The following is a 17,845-nucleotide window of genomic DNA, read 5'->3' as shown; positions in this document are numbered from 1 at the left end:
AACAAAAAAAGTGAAGGCGAACACTTTTCCGCGTGAACTTCGCGATAAGGGTGATTGTGTCACCGCCTTTACAAATAGAATGGATCACCTGATCCTCCTCCTCATGGTACTTGGGGTGGAGAGGGAATGGCCTGAAGGTTTAATGTGGCTACATAAATCGTTCCCGAGATAGTCGGGCTAGCGCCTTAATGATGCTATAGTACCGGATCTGTATCCGGCAAAGGATCATCACATCGATAACACTCCCCAAAGCCTTCGGAAAGGAACCTTATCGCTACAACAACAACAATCACCTGATTTGTGACTATCGCTGTCTCATTCTGTATCTCTTTCTATCACCCGCTGAAGATAGCCGGCCCTATACGCCGCCATATTGAACACCCTCATCCACAATGGATATATGACTGATTGCTATCTCCCAGTTAAATTTTAAACTTATTATTGCGGTTTTCAATAAGGCAAATAACTGACAATAGAACAAAAAAAGGCAGTTTCTAAAACTATTGTGTGATAGACATTAGATTTTCACCTTAATTTTAAATCGCTCGCCGATATTAAAATAAAACACCAACAAAATTATTACATTAAAATGATTTTTTAGTATATTTCAATATACATACCTAATACATATTTCACTTACTTTTCGAAAGAAATGTAGTATTTTCCTTTTTTCTAACAATCTGATTTTTAATTCTTTTCCCTTTTCGTAATTTCAGAATTTCTTCGATAAACAATTTTTAAAGTTATTTTTTTACACTTTTTTCATATATAAAATGGGACCAACGATTGACCGAAATTCATTCAACTGAGCCTTACCGATTTTACGAAAATATTAAAGTTGCGTGCAAAATATCGGTAATTTCTAACATTCACTTTAGCGACATCAACGATATTTAATACCTTGTTTTTTTTTTTATTTTTTATTGTTATAGTTTTCAATATATGTATACAGATATAGACTTTATTATTCACTTCATTTAATTATATTTATAAATATACGCTCGATCAATTTTAATTTTAAATAAATGTGTATGTACAATTTAAATTTTTGCGTTTCATTATTTTTATTTAATTTTTTTTTTTCACACGTTACTCTTACATCTTGCCAACAATACAATACTTATTTTAATGTATAGACTTTTTTATTTTTATACTTTCTTCGTTTTTTATATATTTCGAGTATACAAATTACATAGAACTATGGCAGCGCGTATTTGAACAAAAGAAATTATAATAGCATAAAAACAAATAATTTTTATTACAAAGCTTACAAAAATTATACTAAGCAATATATTTACATAAGTATACACATATATCTATATATTTTTTTTGTATTTAAATATTACCATATCGGAGTTTTTTTAACCAATTAGGTTGAATTGCATTCGCTTTTTAGGAATAAAAAATTAATAAACGACTATTTTTTAAATTTTTTTTTTCAATAATCACCTACATACATACTACTACTGTATTCATAAAAAAAAAAATTTATAACGTTCGTATGATTGGAATTTTGTACAGAAAGCTTATTTTGAAAAACTTATAAGCCTTTTTTATTTTTTTAATATGGGGACGTGATTACTGTTTTTGAAAACAAATATTTAAACCTCAACTTGATTCGTTCACAACTCGTTTTCTAAGTGGGAGATCTCCCTATCTGTACTGAAAACGTAAAGATCGCATGTTCTTATAAGGCGATTCAAATGCTGTTGTGGGGCTTTTTGTAATAAAATTGTCGCAGGGCATGCTAGAAACAAATTGAAGATCTAAAAAAATTCTCAAAGTAAAAACTTTGTATTCGGATCAGTGATGGAAATTGCTGCTTATCCCAGCATATAAACTCTAACACATAAATTCAATCAAAAAGTATAGAACTTTTAAAATTACAATTAAAGATATATATCCGTATAAGCATTATGGATACAGTTAGAAAGAACTTTAATCTCCAATTACGACATACGACATCATTTATCTTGACGACGATACCTACGGTGCGTTTCGGCATATAGGAAAAAGGAAAGGAAAGCCTGCTTTCTTATGACGACCATGTAAAACGTTCTAAGGACTTTGAATTCTTACAAATTCTTGTTTTATTTATTGTCTAGGTATCTCTTCTTTTTGTATTTTTGGTATCTCTTTGTCATGTGTCGCATATTTTTACGTACTAACTCATTAATATGAATATATATGTATATATTGAGATGAATATTAGCAACACTAAGGGATAATATCATCTCTAAGCCGATATTAGCAGTCATTTGTATGTAAATAAACAAATCAATCATTATGTCTACACATATGTACATACAAGCACCGGAGAGATACGCACAAACAAGTAGTAAATGCTAGAAGAAGAAACGCCTAGAAGTATGCGAACGAGACAGCGGAGAGTATAAAAGGAGCGAAAGCTGAGTAAACAGCAACCAGTTTGATTTAAACACGCTATCAGTTGCGAAGTGAAGTACTTTCAAAGCAGTCTAATAAAGACCATTTTGTAATACATAATACAGTGTTTTATTCAACAGTTTAGCGATACGAACGTTAGCAGAAGGTTTCAAATAAGCGGAATTTTAAATTCGTTACAATATATATGAAATATGCAATAGACGTTTACGAACAAATAGACAAATGGACGTTGACGAACTAAGTTGATTATATAGGAAAAAAGTGATTTTCTATAAAAAAAAAACATTTTTTTTACGAGCGGTGCTTTTACAGCAACATACAGAAAAATTACCTGCGCTCTAAATACAGATTTTTAGTATGGATGCACAATATTATATTGATTTCTTTTATTTTTTCACTATGTGCCTCATTAGCCACATTAACACAATTCCCTTAATTTTTTTTATAATATGGAGTTTTTCTGTTGTTTGCTTCCTTACTTAACACTTAAAACTTTTTGTTAACCTTTTGAAATTAATATTGAACGCTATGGTCTAAGGTATAGTATAAGTGATAACTTATATGAATGAGATGAAGACAAAGAGTAAACAGAATATGTTGAACATGGGCTTTCCTCTAGAACACAAGCGTTGCTATTAAATGGCATACATTTGACTTAAAGTCCTATTTATAAGATATTTTCGGAATAAATTATTCTACAAAAATACTTCCCAAAAGAAAATTCACTGAGAGTGGCTTTATAAAAAACTGTGGATTTTATAATCTTGTTTTTTATTGACTCTCAGTGCGTTTTTTTTTTTTTTTTGAACATACATTTGAGGAATTATTTTTACCGGAAAGTTCATACGCCGAGTTCTGCCACCTTTTGAAAAAGTCTGGAGCCTCCCAAGTTTAACACAGATCATATGCCATCATAATCTACCCTATGTATTATCTACACCATACTTATGTTTCATCTTTTCATTTGAGTAGGAGGGCGGATATTGCTACAACGCATCATCGTTATTAGTTGGGACTTAATGGCATAAGCAATTTCGGGCGTTTTTACCAGTTCACTCGCGCTATCCCTGTTTCGCGATAGCTGTTCAGTTCAGAGCACCAGGGAAATCCAGTCTTACTCTTCCAACTCAGTGGAGTTATTGTAGTGTAAACGCCCAGGAATTCGCACTTAAACTTCAAAAACGCACCTTTTATATGTTCTGACCGACTTCAATAATTTCTTCCCAATTATTTAACACCTCATCACCATTGGACATTTCTGGCTGGCTGAGGACGTAGATTTGTGTTTAGCACCAACTTCCTCTGCTGTGACTCTCAAACGTTATTATGTTGTTATATAGATAATGCCTTTGGATGGAATATTGCTGATGCCGCTGGTTGTTCTCCGCCTTGCCTTTCACTTTCTTCCTTTCCGTCTACTGCTTCTGCACTGTTCCGTTTACTTTTATTCATTAATAACACAGGTCAACAAAAAAAAAATTTTTTTTGTACATGGGTTTTGCCCTATATATTCGGATTCTATATTCAATTCTATAAAAAAAAAATGCAATTACGAATCAAAAATATTTAGTTTTGTAGAAGTTATAGCGATTTGAAAATTTTGCATTTTTGCACCAGGATAATGTAGGTCCTTTCGCGCTATTTCGGTCGATAGAGGGCTGCAGCGATGCATCGAAAAAATATCTACTTAAATCACAACATACTCATCTTAAATATAAATGTTTTTGCATATCAGAGGAATGATGTCTTACCTACCTAGCCTACTTCGGTCTACCTGTTAAAACCCAGGACAAAAAATGGGCTCCACATGTTTCATGTAACTCTTGCAGAAGCATTCTGGAGCGTAAGTTTATTTTCTCTTTTTTATTGTACTGTTTCATATATATATACATATACCTACATATATATAATTGCATGATAACTGAAATTGTTATGAAATGCTTTACGTTTTATTATAGTTTGGTACCAGGGTGAGAAAAGAGCCATGAAGTTCGCAGTGCCGAGGATTTGGAGGAAACCGAGTAATCATGACACTGATTGCTATTTTTGTGTAGTGAAACCACTGAAAGGGAAACGTTTAAGGAAAACAATATATCCGGAACTACCATCGACATCCGCTCCAGTACCACATTCGGAACAAAATCCTGTACCTGATCCACCTGTGTTGGAAAAGCAACTATTCCCTCAAGGCAGCTTACAAACACCGAGTTCATCTGCATCCGTACATTCCGAATTTGTTCCTCAATTTGAACCAGGAATACCACATCTTATAAACTCTAAAGATCTCAATGACTTAATAAAAGACTTAAATCTATCAAAAGACAAAGCAGAGTTATTAGCATCGCGGCTTAAACAACGAAATTTACTTACTTCTGATGTTCGAATTACTCGGCAAAGAAAGCGTCATGAAGAGTTTTCTTGTTTCTACAGTAAGGAAGATGGACTTTGTTTTTGCTATGACGTGAAAGGTTTATTTGCAGTAATTGGTATTCCTTGTAATACAAATGAATGGCGCCTCTTTATCGACAGCTCAACAAATAGTCTAAAAGCAGCTCTACTACACAATGGGAACAAATTTCCATCTATTCCACTGGCACATTCCATACATCTCAAAGAAAATTATGATCAAATATACGGAATACAAGTGGGAAGTTATTGGAGACTTCAAGATGGTTTGTTTTTTACTGGAATGCAAGGTGGATATACCAAACACTCCTGTTATCTTTGCCTATGGGATAGCAGAAATGATGCCGCCCACTATCGCCAAAAACATTGGCCTGAACGTACAGAGTATGGAGTGGGAAGATTTAATATTAAACATGAAGCAATTGTCGATCCTAAAAATATATTGATGCCGCCATTGCATATTAAATTGGGCCTTATTAAACAATTTGTGAAGGCTCTTAATATTGAGTCTAAAACTTTCAAATATTTGCACTTTTTTTTCCAAAGCTGTCAGAGGCGAAAATTAAAGCTGGAGTCTTTGTTGGCCCTCAAATAAAAAAAATTATGAACTGCGATATTTTCCCGGGCCTACTTAGCCATGAGGAGAAACTAGCGTGGAACAGTTTTAAGGCAATAGTTCATGGCTTTCTTGGAAATCATAGGGATGAAAATTATGATGAGCTGATAACTGGCATGATTACGAATTTTTCCGCCATCGGATGTAGAATGTCGCTAAAGATGCACATGTTACATTCACATCTGGATAAATTCAAAGATAATATGGGAGCTTATTCAGAAGAACACGGGGAGCGATTCCATCAAGATATAATGGAGTTTGAGAAACGCTACCAAGGCCAGTATACGGAAAGCATGATGGGGGACTATATTTGGATGTTAATAAGAGAAAATGTTACCGAATATGACAGCAAATTTAATAAATTTATAAGAATAAATCTTAAATTAATTTTTACTATACTAGAATAAATCAAATCTATGTCAAATTTTGATGAATTTTCATGTTTTTCGTTTTTCTCATTTTTTTCGAACAAAACCAAATCAAAAACTTTTTTATGTTCATATTCTTATTTCTGGGTGCAAAAGCAATAAAAAAATATACGCACGACCCATGTACAAAAATGTTGTTGACCAGTGTAATCCATGAGTAAATTAAGAAAAACTATTGTGTTTGGTAAATTCGCTTCCTTAAAAGGCTTAGGCTGAATAATCAGCCAGCAGTATCAAAGGCAGGATCGCCATATAAAAGGTGCGTTTTTGAAGTTTAACTGCGAATTCCTGGGTGTTTACACTACATTATCCCCCTTCCTCTGCTTCGAAATGGCGATGTCGATTGAAATACTTTCTTGGTTGGAGCGTCTTCGTCCATCGCCGTATAACGTGACTTCGCTAGCGTGGCCTTTGGGCTTTTATTCGCTGCTCTATCTAGATATACATATGCGTAAAGCTCATAAAGCTTCGATAATCGATGCCGGAAAGTGTCGCTTGTTTACTATATATGTACTTTAGTCATATAGTAAAATTACTTATACGAGTAGTAAATACTTTTTTGAAGAGATTATAAAAACTAATAAGCAAACAATTTCAAGAAAAGTTTACTAAAAAATTAGAATGAAAAATAACCAAAAAAGAAATCCTAAAATTTATATTTTTAAATATCCGGACGAATAGGGCAACCTTTATCGAGTAAGAGCGCGTAGATGGCAAACCTTCTTATAACGCTTGATAGTGTTTTTACAATAGTTTTTCTTTTACCTTCAAATCTCTAGTATTAGTAGGTGGCAGAAAAAGAGTTTTATATTACGAGAGAATACAACACTGAATACATTTCACTGAAGTCAACTAATAAAAATTTGTTAAGACGTCTCCATTTTACTGCACATTTTTCTTATATTATTGCGTAATATTGAGTTTTTTGTGGTTGTTGTTGTTGTAGAAATGCTCGCCCCACCTAATAGCCGCGTCCGATCACAAATTGTCATCAATATCCTCTAACGGGAGTCCAAGGAAACTTGCCGTTTCAACAGGGGTGGACCATAAGGAAAGGGGTGTTAGAGGCGTTGGTTCCACATTACAATTGAAGAGATGGTTGGTGTCATGTGGGGACACAATGCAAGCGGGGCATACATTTTGTATGTCAGGGTTGATTCTGGATAGGTAAGAGTTTAACCTGTTACAGTATCCAGAACGAAGTTGAGCAAGAGTGACACGCGTTTCCCTGGGGAGTGTGCGTTCCTCTTCCGCAAGTTTTGGATAATTTTCGTTAAGCACTGGATTCACCGGGCAATTCCCGGCATAAAGGTCCGACGCCTGTTTATGGAGTTCACCAAGGACCTGCTTGTGTTTTTTCACTTCATACGGCTGGGTTCTCAGGTGCCGTATTTCCTCAAAATGCTTACGGAGATGACTCCTTAAGCCCCTAGGCGGTGTTGGTTCATCAATCAGATGTCTGTTGGGATGCCCAGGTTTCTGGGTATTCAACAGGAACTGTTTGGTCAGCATCTCATTTCTCTCCCTGATGGGGAGTATTCTCGCCTCATTATGCAGATGGTGTTCTGGGGACATAAGAAGACAGCCCGTGGCGATTCTGAGAGCAGTATTTTGGCAGGCCTGCAGTTTCTTCCAGTGGGTGATTTTTAGGCTTGGCGACCATATGGGTGACGCGTAGCACGTAATCGGCTGGCTAATTGCTTTTTTTGTGGTCGCCACTAAGGCTATTGGACACGATAATTGTTTTGTTTACAAGAAAATGTATCATGCTTCGCCTTCTTCCTTATGCTGGAGACGAAACAAATCGAATTTATAAGCTGTTGTTTAATCGGAAGAAGCGAAATTGCATTACAAACCTATTGCATCTCAAATTTATTTCGAAGGCATTTTAAGGTTTTTCGTATAAAGAATGTGATATATCGAACTTTAAAGCGTAGAATACTCGACTAACTTCTTAATTTTTTTAATAAATAATAAAGGAAGAAAAGGAAAACAAAACCGCCATAATAAATAATTGCTCAAAGCTTTTTTAAATTATGTTAGATTTTTTTAGTTCGTTTTTAGCACAATTTAATGTCGAGGTTGATGTTGAGATTTTCTGCTCAGCTCAGCTGGGCGTAATATAGTACGTAGCAGAATTTTTTTTTTTTTTTTTAGTTTTTATAAACATATGATATTTATACAACACATCCCTATGAATGTACTACTATATATATGTATATACATATATTTAATTGCTAATTTAATCGACGTTTTATTGTAAAAATATGTAACGTAAAATTTTAGTTCTTTGTTGTTCTCTATTTGCTTTGTTTTTCATATATAGTTAGTTAACTTAGTGTAGCATTAAAAATAAAGAAATAAACTTTATATAGTTAATATAATATACCAAATAGCTCAGATAATTAAAATTTTCATAACTTTACAATAAAACGTGCGATATATTTTTCTTTGACACTTTAAACTTACGATATACACTCACATACACATAAATATATACACAATTATAGTAATACCCCAAATTGCCGAATATGAGATTCAGCCTCGTTAAAGCTAAGCGCTAGTGTCGTATTTGTGTTTGTACAAACCTGCTTTTTCGCTAAGCAGTTTTGTTATTAATTCCATTACCCTGCAAAAATCGTTGGACCATGTGGTCCACTGGAGTACTTACCATTCTACTCCACTGTAATGCAGCGATGGACCAACTCATGTTTCTACACGAACATGTTGTAAGCCGATCATTACTCGTTTTTAACGATTGTAATCACTACACGATGTTTATTGGACTGTGGGTACTCCATGGATTACTCTGATGTAATGCGGAGCTGGAGTATATGGTCCGGTCCTAGGACATCGCAATGTTAATTGGACCATATTTTTTGTATGAATTGTGGTTAATTTTGGAGCACTCGCTTGGTTCATAGCGAGTACTCCATACATGCATGCATGGAGTACTCGCGATTTTTGCAGGGTAATTACACTATATCAACTTCGTGGACTCATGCTGCCCTTTACTTGGGCAACGGTTCTAAATAACAACGCACTGTATTATTCTCATCCAACATTGCAGAAATATTCCGGCCAATAGGTTTTGGGTGCGACGATGACGGTGTTGTAGCAGTTGTTGTTACAGTTGTCGGCGACAGCTGTTGTCTCTTTGGCAAAGGATATTGTTGATGTTGTTGTTGATTGGTTGGCGGCAACGGTGGTCCTCCATTACCGCCGCCATGAGTTGTTGTGAAAAGCTCATGTACGCCTATTCGATTACTCGGAGAGATCATTTTTATCGAGCGCATTGATCCCGCGCCGCCACTGCCACCGCCGCTAATGCCAAAAACCGTCGCGCCTATGCCTACGACACCACTTTCACCACTGCCGGTACTCGGCGTTAGCGCATTTTGATGTTCAAAGTACATTCCCGTTTTATCACTTAACGTGCTCTCGGCTTTTTTGCGTTGTCTTCTATGCATTCAAAAAAATCATTTAATTGAGAGAAAAAACCTAAGGAAAATCGACTTTTTTAAACGCTCTTATACTTACTGAAACCGTCGCTGAAACTCTTCGTCTTGCATTGCGATCAAACGTCGCATGCGTTCGTCGCCTTGTGGCAAACCACGCCGCTGTGCAGTCGCCTCACCTTCATCATCATCATCATCACCTTCATCGCCTTCTTCCTCTTCGCTGGACGCCCCACTCTCTGCATGGGCATAACGGCTATTACTGCCGCACCCAATACTACCATTTCGCGCCGCCTCATAATGATGACGTTGCCGCAGCTGTTGCTGTCGTTTTCGAATGGCGCTAGCACCGTCGTCATCGTCATCGCCATTGCAACAATTTACTGCATTTACATCGTCATCACCATTGTCGCGATACACATTCAAATCCATATCGTAGTGTTGTACATCAGAATTACGATTACTAAGGATTTCTTCATACACGGGCCCATCGCCACTACCAGCGCCCATTGAGTTCTGATTGTAGTATTGTTCGCTACCCGCCCTCCCGCTCGGGTCGTACTCTTCGTGGCTTAGATCACAGTTGGAATGCTTATTTCTATAGTAACGCTGAGAGGGCGTATGCGCTGTGGTGCCCATAAAATCGGGGGAGCGATGATGGGGATAATGGTAGGCGTGATGTGGTGCGGGCGCTGGAGGCGGTGGTAGTTGTGACCCTGCGCGCCGTCCCAAATGCAGTAAATGAGCATGCGCAGCCGCTGCGGGCTCTAAATGCTCTTCATCAGAGGATAATTGTTGTTGTTGCTGATGATGTGCAGCCAACATCATTGCTGCTGAGACATGCCGACGATGTTGCTGTTGCTGATGATGCTGTTGTTGTTGGTAATATGCAGCCACATTAACTGCATCATCGTAATGAGGATACTGTTGTTGGTGTTGTTGTTTTAACGTAGTCTTCTTATATGATGGATAAAAAAGTATTTGCTGTAATAGAAAATTACTTATACTGTAAGTTTTCTTAGAAAACAATTCTTTCTTCTCATTTACCTGCGACGCTGCTGTTGTGCGGCTATGCAAGGAACCGCTCGGCGATTCAGCGCCAATGCCACTGCCACGCTTCTTTTTACCAAGCGGTTGATTTTTTTGCGTCCAGTAGAAGAACTCATGCGCTTGCTGTGGAGATACCGCATTTGTGCCCATATAGTCGTGTGGATGCGCCAAACTCGTTGCATTATTACCCCCACTCGCCGTAGACTTACTCATTTGCTTCTGTTTCCATGCATAATAGTCAGGTTGATGGTAATACACCTCTTGTGGGCCACTACCAATCATTTGCTGGTGTTTTTGATGGCCACCAAATATCAGATGCGTCGAACCAGCCGATGACGTTGGTGAAGTATGTCCACCACTGGGTGTACGCAGGCCTCCACTACCGCCCACCGATTGTAGTGTACTTCCATTAACACCACCACGTTCCAATACAATTTGGCTCTGCATTGCGTCAATGATGGCCTGTCCGCCAGTCTTACCATGCTGCAACGCCATACTACCGGCACCAGCCTTCATTGCATCCCCTCCTCGTCCTTTTACATCACCAGCTGACGCTAAATTATGTGTATCATTAAGTTCACAATCAGATGATGGAATAATGACATCATCAGCAGCCGATATAATGACACCTGTGTCATCCGATATCAAGCCATCTCCGCTGCTTATTGGCAACTTGGTCTTTTTTAATTGTGCTGTGTTAGTGCTACCACGATGCGTGCCGGTAAGTGTACCACCATTGCCTGCACCAATACCAACACCTCCGATGCCATTATTGCCAGCTATGCCAGAGGATATGGAGGCTTTTGAGCAGCGTAGACACTTTGGCAACCAAGAATTTTGTCGTACATATTTGCGATATTCACGCCGTATCTGAACGAAAAATAAGCATAAAGATAAGACTTGGAGGCACAGGAGGCGAGTCAGTTTTATAAAGAAATACAAATGCCACTTACTTTTTCATTTTGTATGCAATGAAAAACGAAAATATACAATCCCATTAGAGTATTAAAGCTGACGAAAAGATAGCCGCATGCTACAGCCATTTCATCTTCGATTTTTGCCAAACGCAGAAAGTAATAGGCGGAAATCCATACGGCACTCAACAACAGTAAAAAAATTAATGAGCAGCGGACATCAAAACTGTGGAATTTAAAATAATTATTTTTTTAAACTATGTTTTTTTTTTACTTAATTTTGGGCTTCTGTTACTGCTATGGTGGTTGCTATTCGTCCCACTGGACAAGGACTCAATATAAAATAGTACACGGAAATATTTTGATTGAATGCAGAACTCAAAGGATAACCCGAGTACTTATATTAACCTAAGTGGTACATATTTACTTACCGCACATTGGCTAGCCGCGTATGCTCTTTATTTTTTAACGTTGTATGACTTTTGCGGCACAGGATCATCCACGCTAAGAAGGTGTAGCCCAAAGCGGCCTAAAGTAAAAGTTAAACAAAAAAAACTTATGTAACAATTCTCTTACGAAAAAAGGATTTTGGACTTACCGTGAAAAATAGCAAAACAGGCGCCACAAAACTCGAATAGAATAGGGCATTTGATTCCATAAGCACACAGAAATCATTTTGTGTGTACGTATTAGGATTAATTACCAAGGATATCGCAACGATGGTCAAAGAGAGGCCATACGAAAGTAAATAATAACAGTTCACTTTTGAGGTCTGATCTACTTCGAGTAACATATCATCGGTGGTTAATGTCGCGTACGATTGGAATGCTGCGCGGTAAATTTAAATCAAAAAATTGAGAATAATATTTAATTGTTGAATACAACAAGTTTTAATTTCAACAAGTTCAATAAAAAGTCGTGACGACTATGCCTCATGTTATTTTTTAGTCATCCGTAATTATTATTTTGACATTTCAGTTTGGAACTTTAAAATGAATATCAGATTTTTTTTTTATAAATCTTGAAAAATAATAAGTATTTATAAGTGTTATTTCTAGATGTGTCTTTAGTACTTTGCTGTAAACTTTCTCTGGAATCCGCGTAAGTTCCATCAATTTGGAAGCAATGGTACATTATTGAGAGCTCAGGGACATAGCTTAACTCTCACCTATTCCTAGAACTCTTGAATAGATAATTATATGCCAACTTAAACATCAATGTAGTTCCTCTTTGGAGAAACGTTTTTTAGGTGTTATTTTGGATCGAAATTAAGGTTGACCCAATATATTACAAATGCTATAAACAAAGCAACCGATGTACTCGGATTTCTTAAATGGTTGTCTAAAGAGTTCGATGACCCTTATCTCAACAAGATACTTTATATCCCTTTGCTTCACTTTATTCTTGAATACTTCTCATGAGTTTGATCTTTCAGCTATCAAAATCTTATAAGCCGGATTGAGTCAGTCTTGAAATGGTCTCAACTTGTGTTCGAGTATTCACCTCCCACCTTATAGCCTCTTGATAACCGTGAAATATTAGTCGGCGTAATGTTTATTCACATCTCCAATTAGAGCTTTAACTGTACAGATCTCATATTTGCACCTATACTGTATCCGCTGCAGTTTTGTTTTTATTTTTTCATATTAAGAAAATCAAAAAGTAGCGTCCTTCGCCTAAAGGTCCTGAGTTCCAAGCCCATGCAAAGCAACACCAAAAATTTACATTATCTAATTAAAGACAGGTATTTTCACATGGTTTACCAATCAAAAACCAGGTGAAGTAAGCCGTCAATTGACTTGCTCTAAATTAGGGAATAAAAATTATTCGAACATTGAACTCTTTTATTCGCCAGGTATTCGTAATTCGAATAATATTTATTCGAACTTTTTATTCGCTTACATTTATTCGAATTCCTTTCCTTATTATTCGAATAGTGCGTACTATTCGAATAGTTCGAATAGTAAAATAAAAAGAAATTCTCTTTATCTCACGCTCATCGCTTGTACATATGAGCATGCCATGTATGTGTACATTAGGGGTATGACTTTTAACAATTTTTTGAAAAAATTTATTTTACATGGCACCACATGATGAGGAATAGTGATAAAAAGATAACTGCGTTTTTATTTTTTCATTTTATTGCAAAACTTCACGCAGAAACAAAAAATATAATTTGAATGTTATCTGCAAGCAAGAAGAAGATACATTTTCATTTAGAACAGCGGAATGTTCAGGTTGTTATTCAATAATTGTTTATAAATTTGTAGTTATTTATTATATATGTAATACTCCTATATTGCTACAAAAGGCTAGGTACATTCCCAAACATCAGAGTGCCGATATATTGCTGTTTAAACGTTTTTGTTTTTGTATTCAATAATCGAATGTACCTAAATTTAAATTTTTTCTTGTCACACTTATGCTGCTACAATCACAAACATTTTATAGGCTGTCTGGTTTTGATTTGGAATTCAAAACACATTGCGAGCATTTTCTATTAGCAATATAGGAGTATTACATATATGTTATTTATTTATTTTATTTCATATTAGATGAGATATGTAAATTTAGGATTTATAGTAGAATCAGATTTACAATTAGGGTATATTTCCTGTATGACTTTAATAGCTCTTTCAGCGCACATATTAGTTCGCTTTAAATTCGAAATGACAGAATCTTCCTTTACCAAGTGTTTAATAAAACACTTATGAGCAGTTTTAAATTGCTTGACGGATTTTTCCAAACTTTCAAAATCATTTATTTGGAAACGGTGATCAGAGAACCATACGTCATACCATGCACTGCATATGAATTGGCAAATTGGCAAAAGTTTTATTCTATCCCAAGAATAGCTCTTGAATTCCGGCGAGCGTTGCTGAGCGATGGAAGAACTTTGAATTTTATGTACGGAAATTTGTTGTTTATCTCATAGTGTTGTTTAGTTCTTATAAAAACTGCATGTCATCACGCCATTTTAAAGATTTTATTTCTAATTTATCTCCGGTTTGTTTGTAGTTTTCTTTCAGATTGTCGTAGCTAATTATCAATTCGGAAAAAATATGATAAGAGATGTTTGGCGATGTTGACTTTCCAACAAGTAACTCATCCATTACATGCTTCAAAATTAAATCTAGCACGTGATGCTGGCAACCAATATACTGCGGCGGGGACAAACCTTTTTTCTCAAAACAAGTCTGTAGTGACTTTACAACTCCATTATTTTTTCCGGTATTAACGTTTGTTGCATCACAAACTTTCATTTTGACGGAATTCCACAGTTGAAATTTATCCAGGACATTCTTAATTGCTTCAAAATTTATAGAAAATAAATTAAAGCATTAAAAACACATTATTAAATAGGTACCTTCAAAAATAGTCAAAATTTTTCCGTTTTCCAGAAACATGACCGCTATCCTTACTTCTTTTGTTTCATTTGTCAACACAACGGCCTGCACTTCTTTTTCCCCAAATTTCTTGCCATCAAAATGAACACACCAAATTGTACATACCAGATTGTGACGGTGTTGCTAAATCAATTCCTTCTTTTGCCAACTCATTACATATTTTAGCGGCATTTTTGGTGCTAACACTGGCTTTTGTAACCATTGCCACTGCCGCTTTTGTTGAACACTTCACTTGTTTGATTCTTAAAGGAGCTTGATATTCAGCAGCAGATGGGTTGTATGATTGCTGGATAGTTTCGGTTGATGATGTAGAACTGTCGAGTTCATTTTCATTAATATACAAGTTGCTTTTAACATTTTCTTCATTATCATTTTGTTTAAAAAGAGCGGCTTTGGAGGGATGCATATCAAAAACTTTAGCTGTCGTGTACCCAACTTCTCCATTCGTAGATATTTGAAGTTGATATAACGCTTTGTCCTCAGTACTTAGCCAAATACCTTTTAAATCAGTTATGTCACATAACTCGTTGAAGCTCATTATGACATTTCTTCCACCCGGATATTTTAGAAATGTTGAATAATCATTTAAAATGTTGGTTATTTTCCATTTCATTTCATTTTTAATAATCTGGCATCTTTTCTTTTTTAATTTTCCCGTTTTCGCTAATTCATTATACCTTCCTATTATAAAGGTCTGTTTTGGAACCTTGGACAGTTCACTTTAAGGCTTTTTCAATGTTATTGATATCTCTTCTTTTATTCTTGGATTTTTCAAAGATGGTTAAGTTTTTTTCCATTGCTTTGAATTTTTTAAAACTTCATCACCAATTTTTTTAAAAGACATTATTAAACAAGACACCTCGAATGCTAAGAGACCAAAAGCAAACTATATGTAATTGGCAAGTTGATGACACGCGCTTTGATTATTTCATAAGCCATTTGCTCTAATAACCGTTATGTGTTGTGCAGAAATACAAATAAAATACGAAAGACAAGCAAAACAAAACGAACAAGAAAAAACGGCACAAATAACACTGATGACCTGATACGAAACTTTCATTCTCTCAATTTGTTTCCAGGAAAGGGGCTTGAAATCAGCTGTCTGTTCATTCAATTGTAAACAAAAGTTCATTCGTTGTAAACAAAAGTTCATTCGTTTCCAAGAATGGGGTCTGAAGTCAGATGGCTATAGAGTTGCCTAAAATACGCAAAAAAATTCTCCAAGAAATCCGTTCGGTTTCATTATTTTCAAATAAATCAGCAAGTAAGCTGATAAAAACTTATTAAAATTTATAAAAAAGGTAAAGTTTTGTAGAAATATTTTGTGGTAGATAAGTGAAAAAATATGAAATAATATATTTCAATTGCGTTGCTTTGCTTTGTTGCGCTGGCACCGCCTAAGATAAGGCAAGGTGCACACGAGGCTACGCGTCATAGACGGGTACAAGATATTTCATATAGCTACAATTTCTCTACGCCTCTAGATCTACACACGAAGCTACTTTCGAGCGTCGCTACAAAAAGCAACCAATTATTGAAAAAAATAAAAAATTATTTTTCTTCAGCTATATCCGTCCCCGAAACCAAAGGAAAATAGTTATTAAACGTTGTTTGCATCCCCGTGCCTTTGTAAATTATGAAACACAATTTTAAACCACCACGGACTAGAGAAAAGGGTGATTTCTAGTTTCCAACACTTTTTAGCTTTTTAAACGCTTCAACAATGTCTAACCAAGCTGTTGTGGTGTTTAATACACTTTTTCGCTTTGGTAATATACCTTTCACGCACTTTTATTAACTAAAGTAACATTTTTTAACTAATTACACAAATTTGCATACAAAAAAATGTAAACAAACATCTTGTTCTTCCTTTTTCTCAAGCGTACGTACGCTCAGTGGCCAACTTTTCTGTACGCTTAGCAGCACGAAAATTTCATGCTTTGTCGCTTTCATGCAGCTGACGCCTCGTATGCAGCTCTCCATTCAAATACATGTGTTCGGCATCAAAGCGTACAAATTTCACCTGCAGCGTCTATGACGCGTAGCCTCGTGTGCACCTTGCCTAACAATGAACGGCTAGCCCGTTTTTTCACTTTGATGCGACCAAACCGTTTATGTACATACATATGCATATCCACATACAACAAAAACGAGAAAAATATGAAATTAGATCACTTGGTGAAGTACCTGCGTTGTCGTCCGCAAAAGGCTATTAATTAAACATGTTGCGTTAACCTATACGTATACCTACAATTTATCTCGCAACGCTCCACAAAAACACGGCCTTTATGCATCCATTTACATCAATGCGAAGACTAAGAAGCTGACTTTTATATCAATCGAAAGTTGCTACCGAAACCCGTTTCGTGTGCAGCCTTTCGATGAAAGGTGTTTAACTGATAAATTGTCAATGAGTGAAAAAGAGTTATTTTTTCATCGGATTTGTATCCTGAAAAAAATTCGAGTTTTTTGATATCCCATTTGACAATCTTGAGTAAATTTTCGGTGAAAATCATAAATTAAACCTTTACCATGTAAAATACCCAAAGTGAAATGCCCAAATTTGGTTTTGAGCATGATGGCATCTATGGCCAATTTTATAAAAAATGCACATTTTCACGCGCTCTCAGAGAGCGAGAAGTTTCATATCAGGTCATCAGTGACAAATAAGTTCATTGCCTTTGAATATGGCAAATGTATGGAATTTGCATTTAAATTTTATTTTTTGTTTCTGCGTGAAGTTTTTGCAATAAAATGAAAAAAATAAAAACGCAGTTATTATTTTTTCACTATTTCTCATCACGTAAAAAAAAAAAATAAATGTAAGGCGCGATAACCTCCGAAGAGATCTAAGGCCGAGCTTCTTTTCCAATTTGCGTCGTGCTCCTCTTGATTTTCCCTACAAATTGGCCGGACGGGACCTACATGTTTTATGCCGACTCCGAACGGCGTCTGCAAGGCAGATGAGTTTTCACTGAGAGCTTTTCATGGCAGAAATACAGCTTCACAAACACTGCCGAGGGGCGACCCCGCTTAGAAAAATTGTCTTCTAATTGAAAAACCTTATTTCTAAAATTTTGATGTTGCTTTGCCCGGGGTGCGAACCCAGGCCATACGGTGTGGTAGGCGGAGCACGCTACCATCACATCACGTGGTGCCA

At 36.0% G+C, this 17,845-nt stretch overlaps 1 protein-coding gene and 1 pseudogene across 4 annotated transcripts in view; both read right to left on the bottom strand.

Moving 5' to 3' along the window:
• Nucleotides 1-2,218: 2,218 nt before the first annotated feature.
• Cirl (Calcium-independent receptor for alpha-latrotoxin) overlaps nt 2,219-17,845 on the bottom strand; it is a 59,656-nt gene continuing 44,029 nt past the window's right edge. For all 4 annotated transcript variants that reach the window (XM_067770289.1, XM_067770290.1, XM_067770291.1 and 1 more), the window contains exons 12-17: nt 11,877-12,106; nt 11,710-11,807; nt 11,318-11,504; nt 10,362-11,234; nt 9,397-10,298; nt 2,219-9,318 (exon numbers count right to left, since the gene is read on the bottom strand). In XM_067770289.1, the coding sequence (XP_067626390.1) occupies nt 8,868-9,318; nt 9,397-10,298; nt 10,362-11,234; nt 11,318-11,504; nt 11,710-11,807; nt 11,877-12,106 (2,741 nt within the window). In that variant the 3' untranslated portion in view covers nt 2,219-8,867. The remainder of the gene's footprint in view (nt 9,319-9,396; nt 10,299-10,361; nt 11,235-11,317; nt 11,505-11,709; nt 11,808-11,876; nt 12,107-17,845) is intronic.
• Nucleotides 13,566-15,795, bottom strand: LOC137243088 (uncharacterized; annotated as a pseudogene).

Source organism: Eurosta solidaginis, chromosome 3 (assembly GCF_040869045.1).
Source record: "Eurosta solidaginis isolate ZX-2024a chromosome 3, ASM4086904v1, whole genome shotgun sequence".
Taxonomy (NCBI): domain Eukaryota; kingdom Metazoa; phylum Arthropoda; class Insecta; order Diptera; family Tephritidae; genus Eurosta; species Eurosta solidaginis.
The sequence above is the reverse complement of the archived record's forward strand: the minus strand, read 5'-3'. Positions and strand labels throughout refer to the sequence as shown.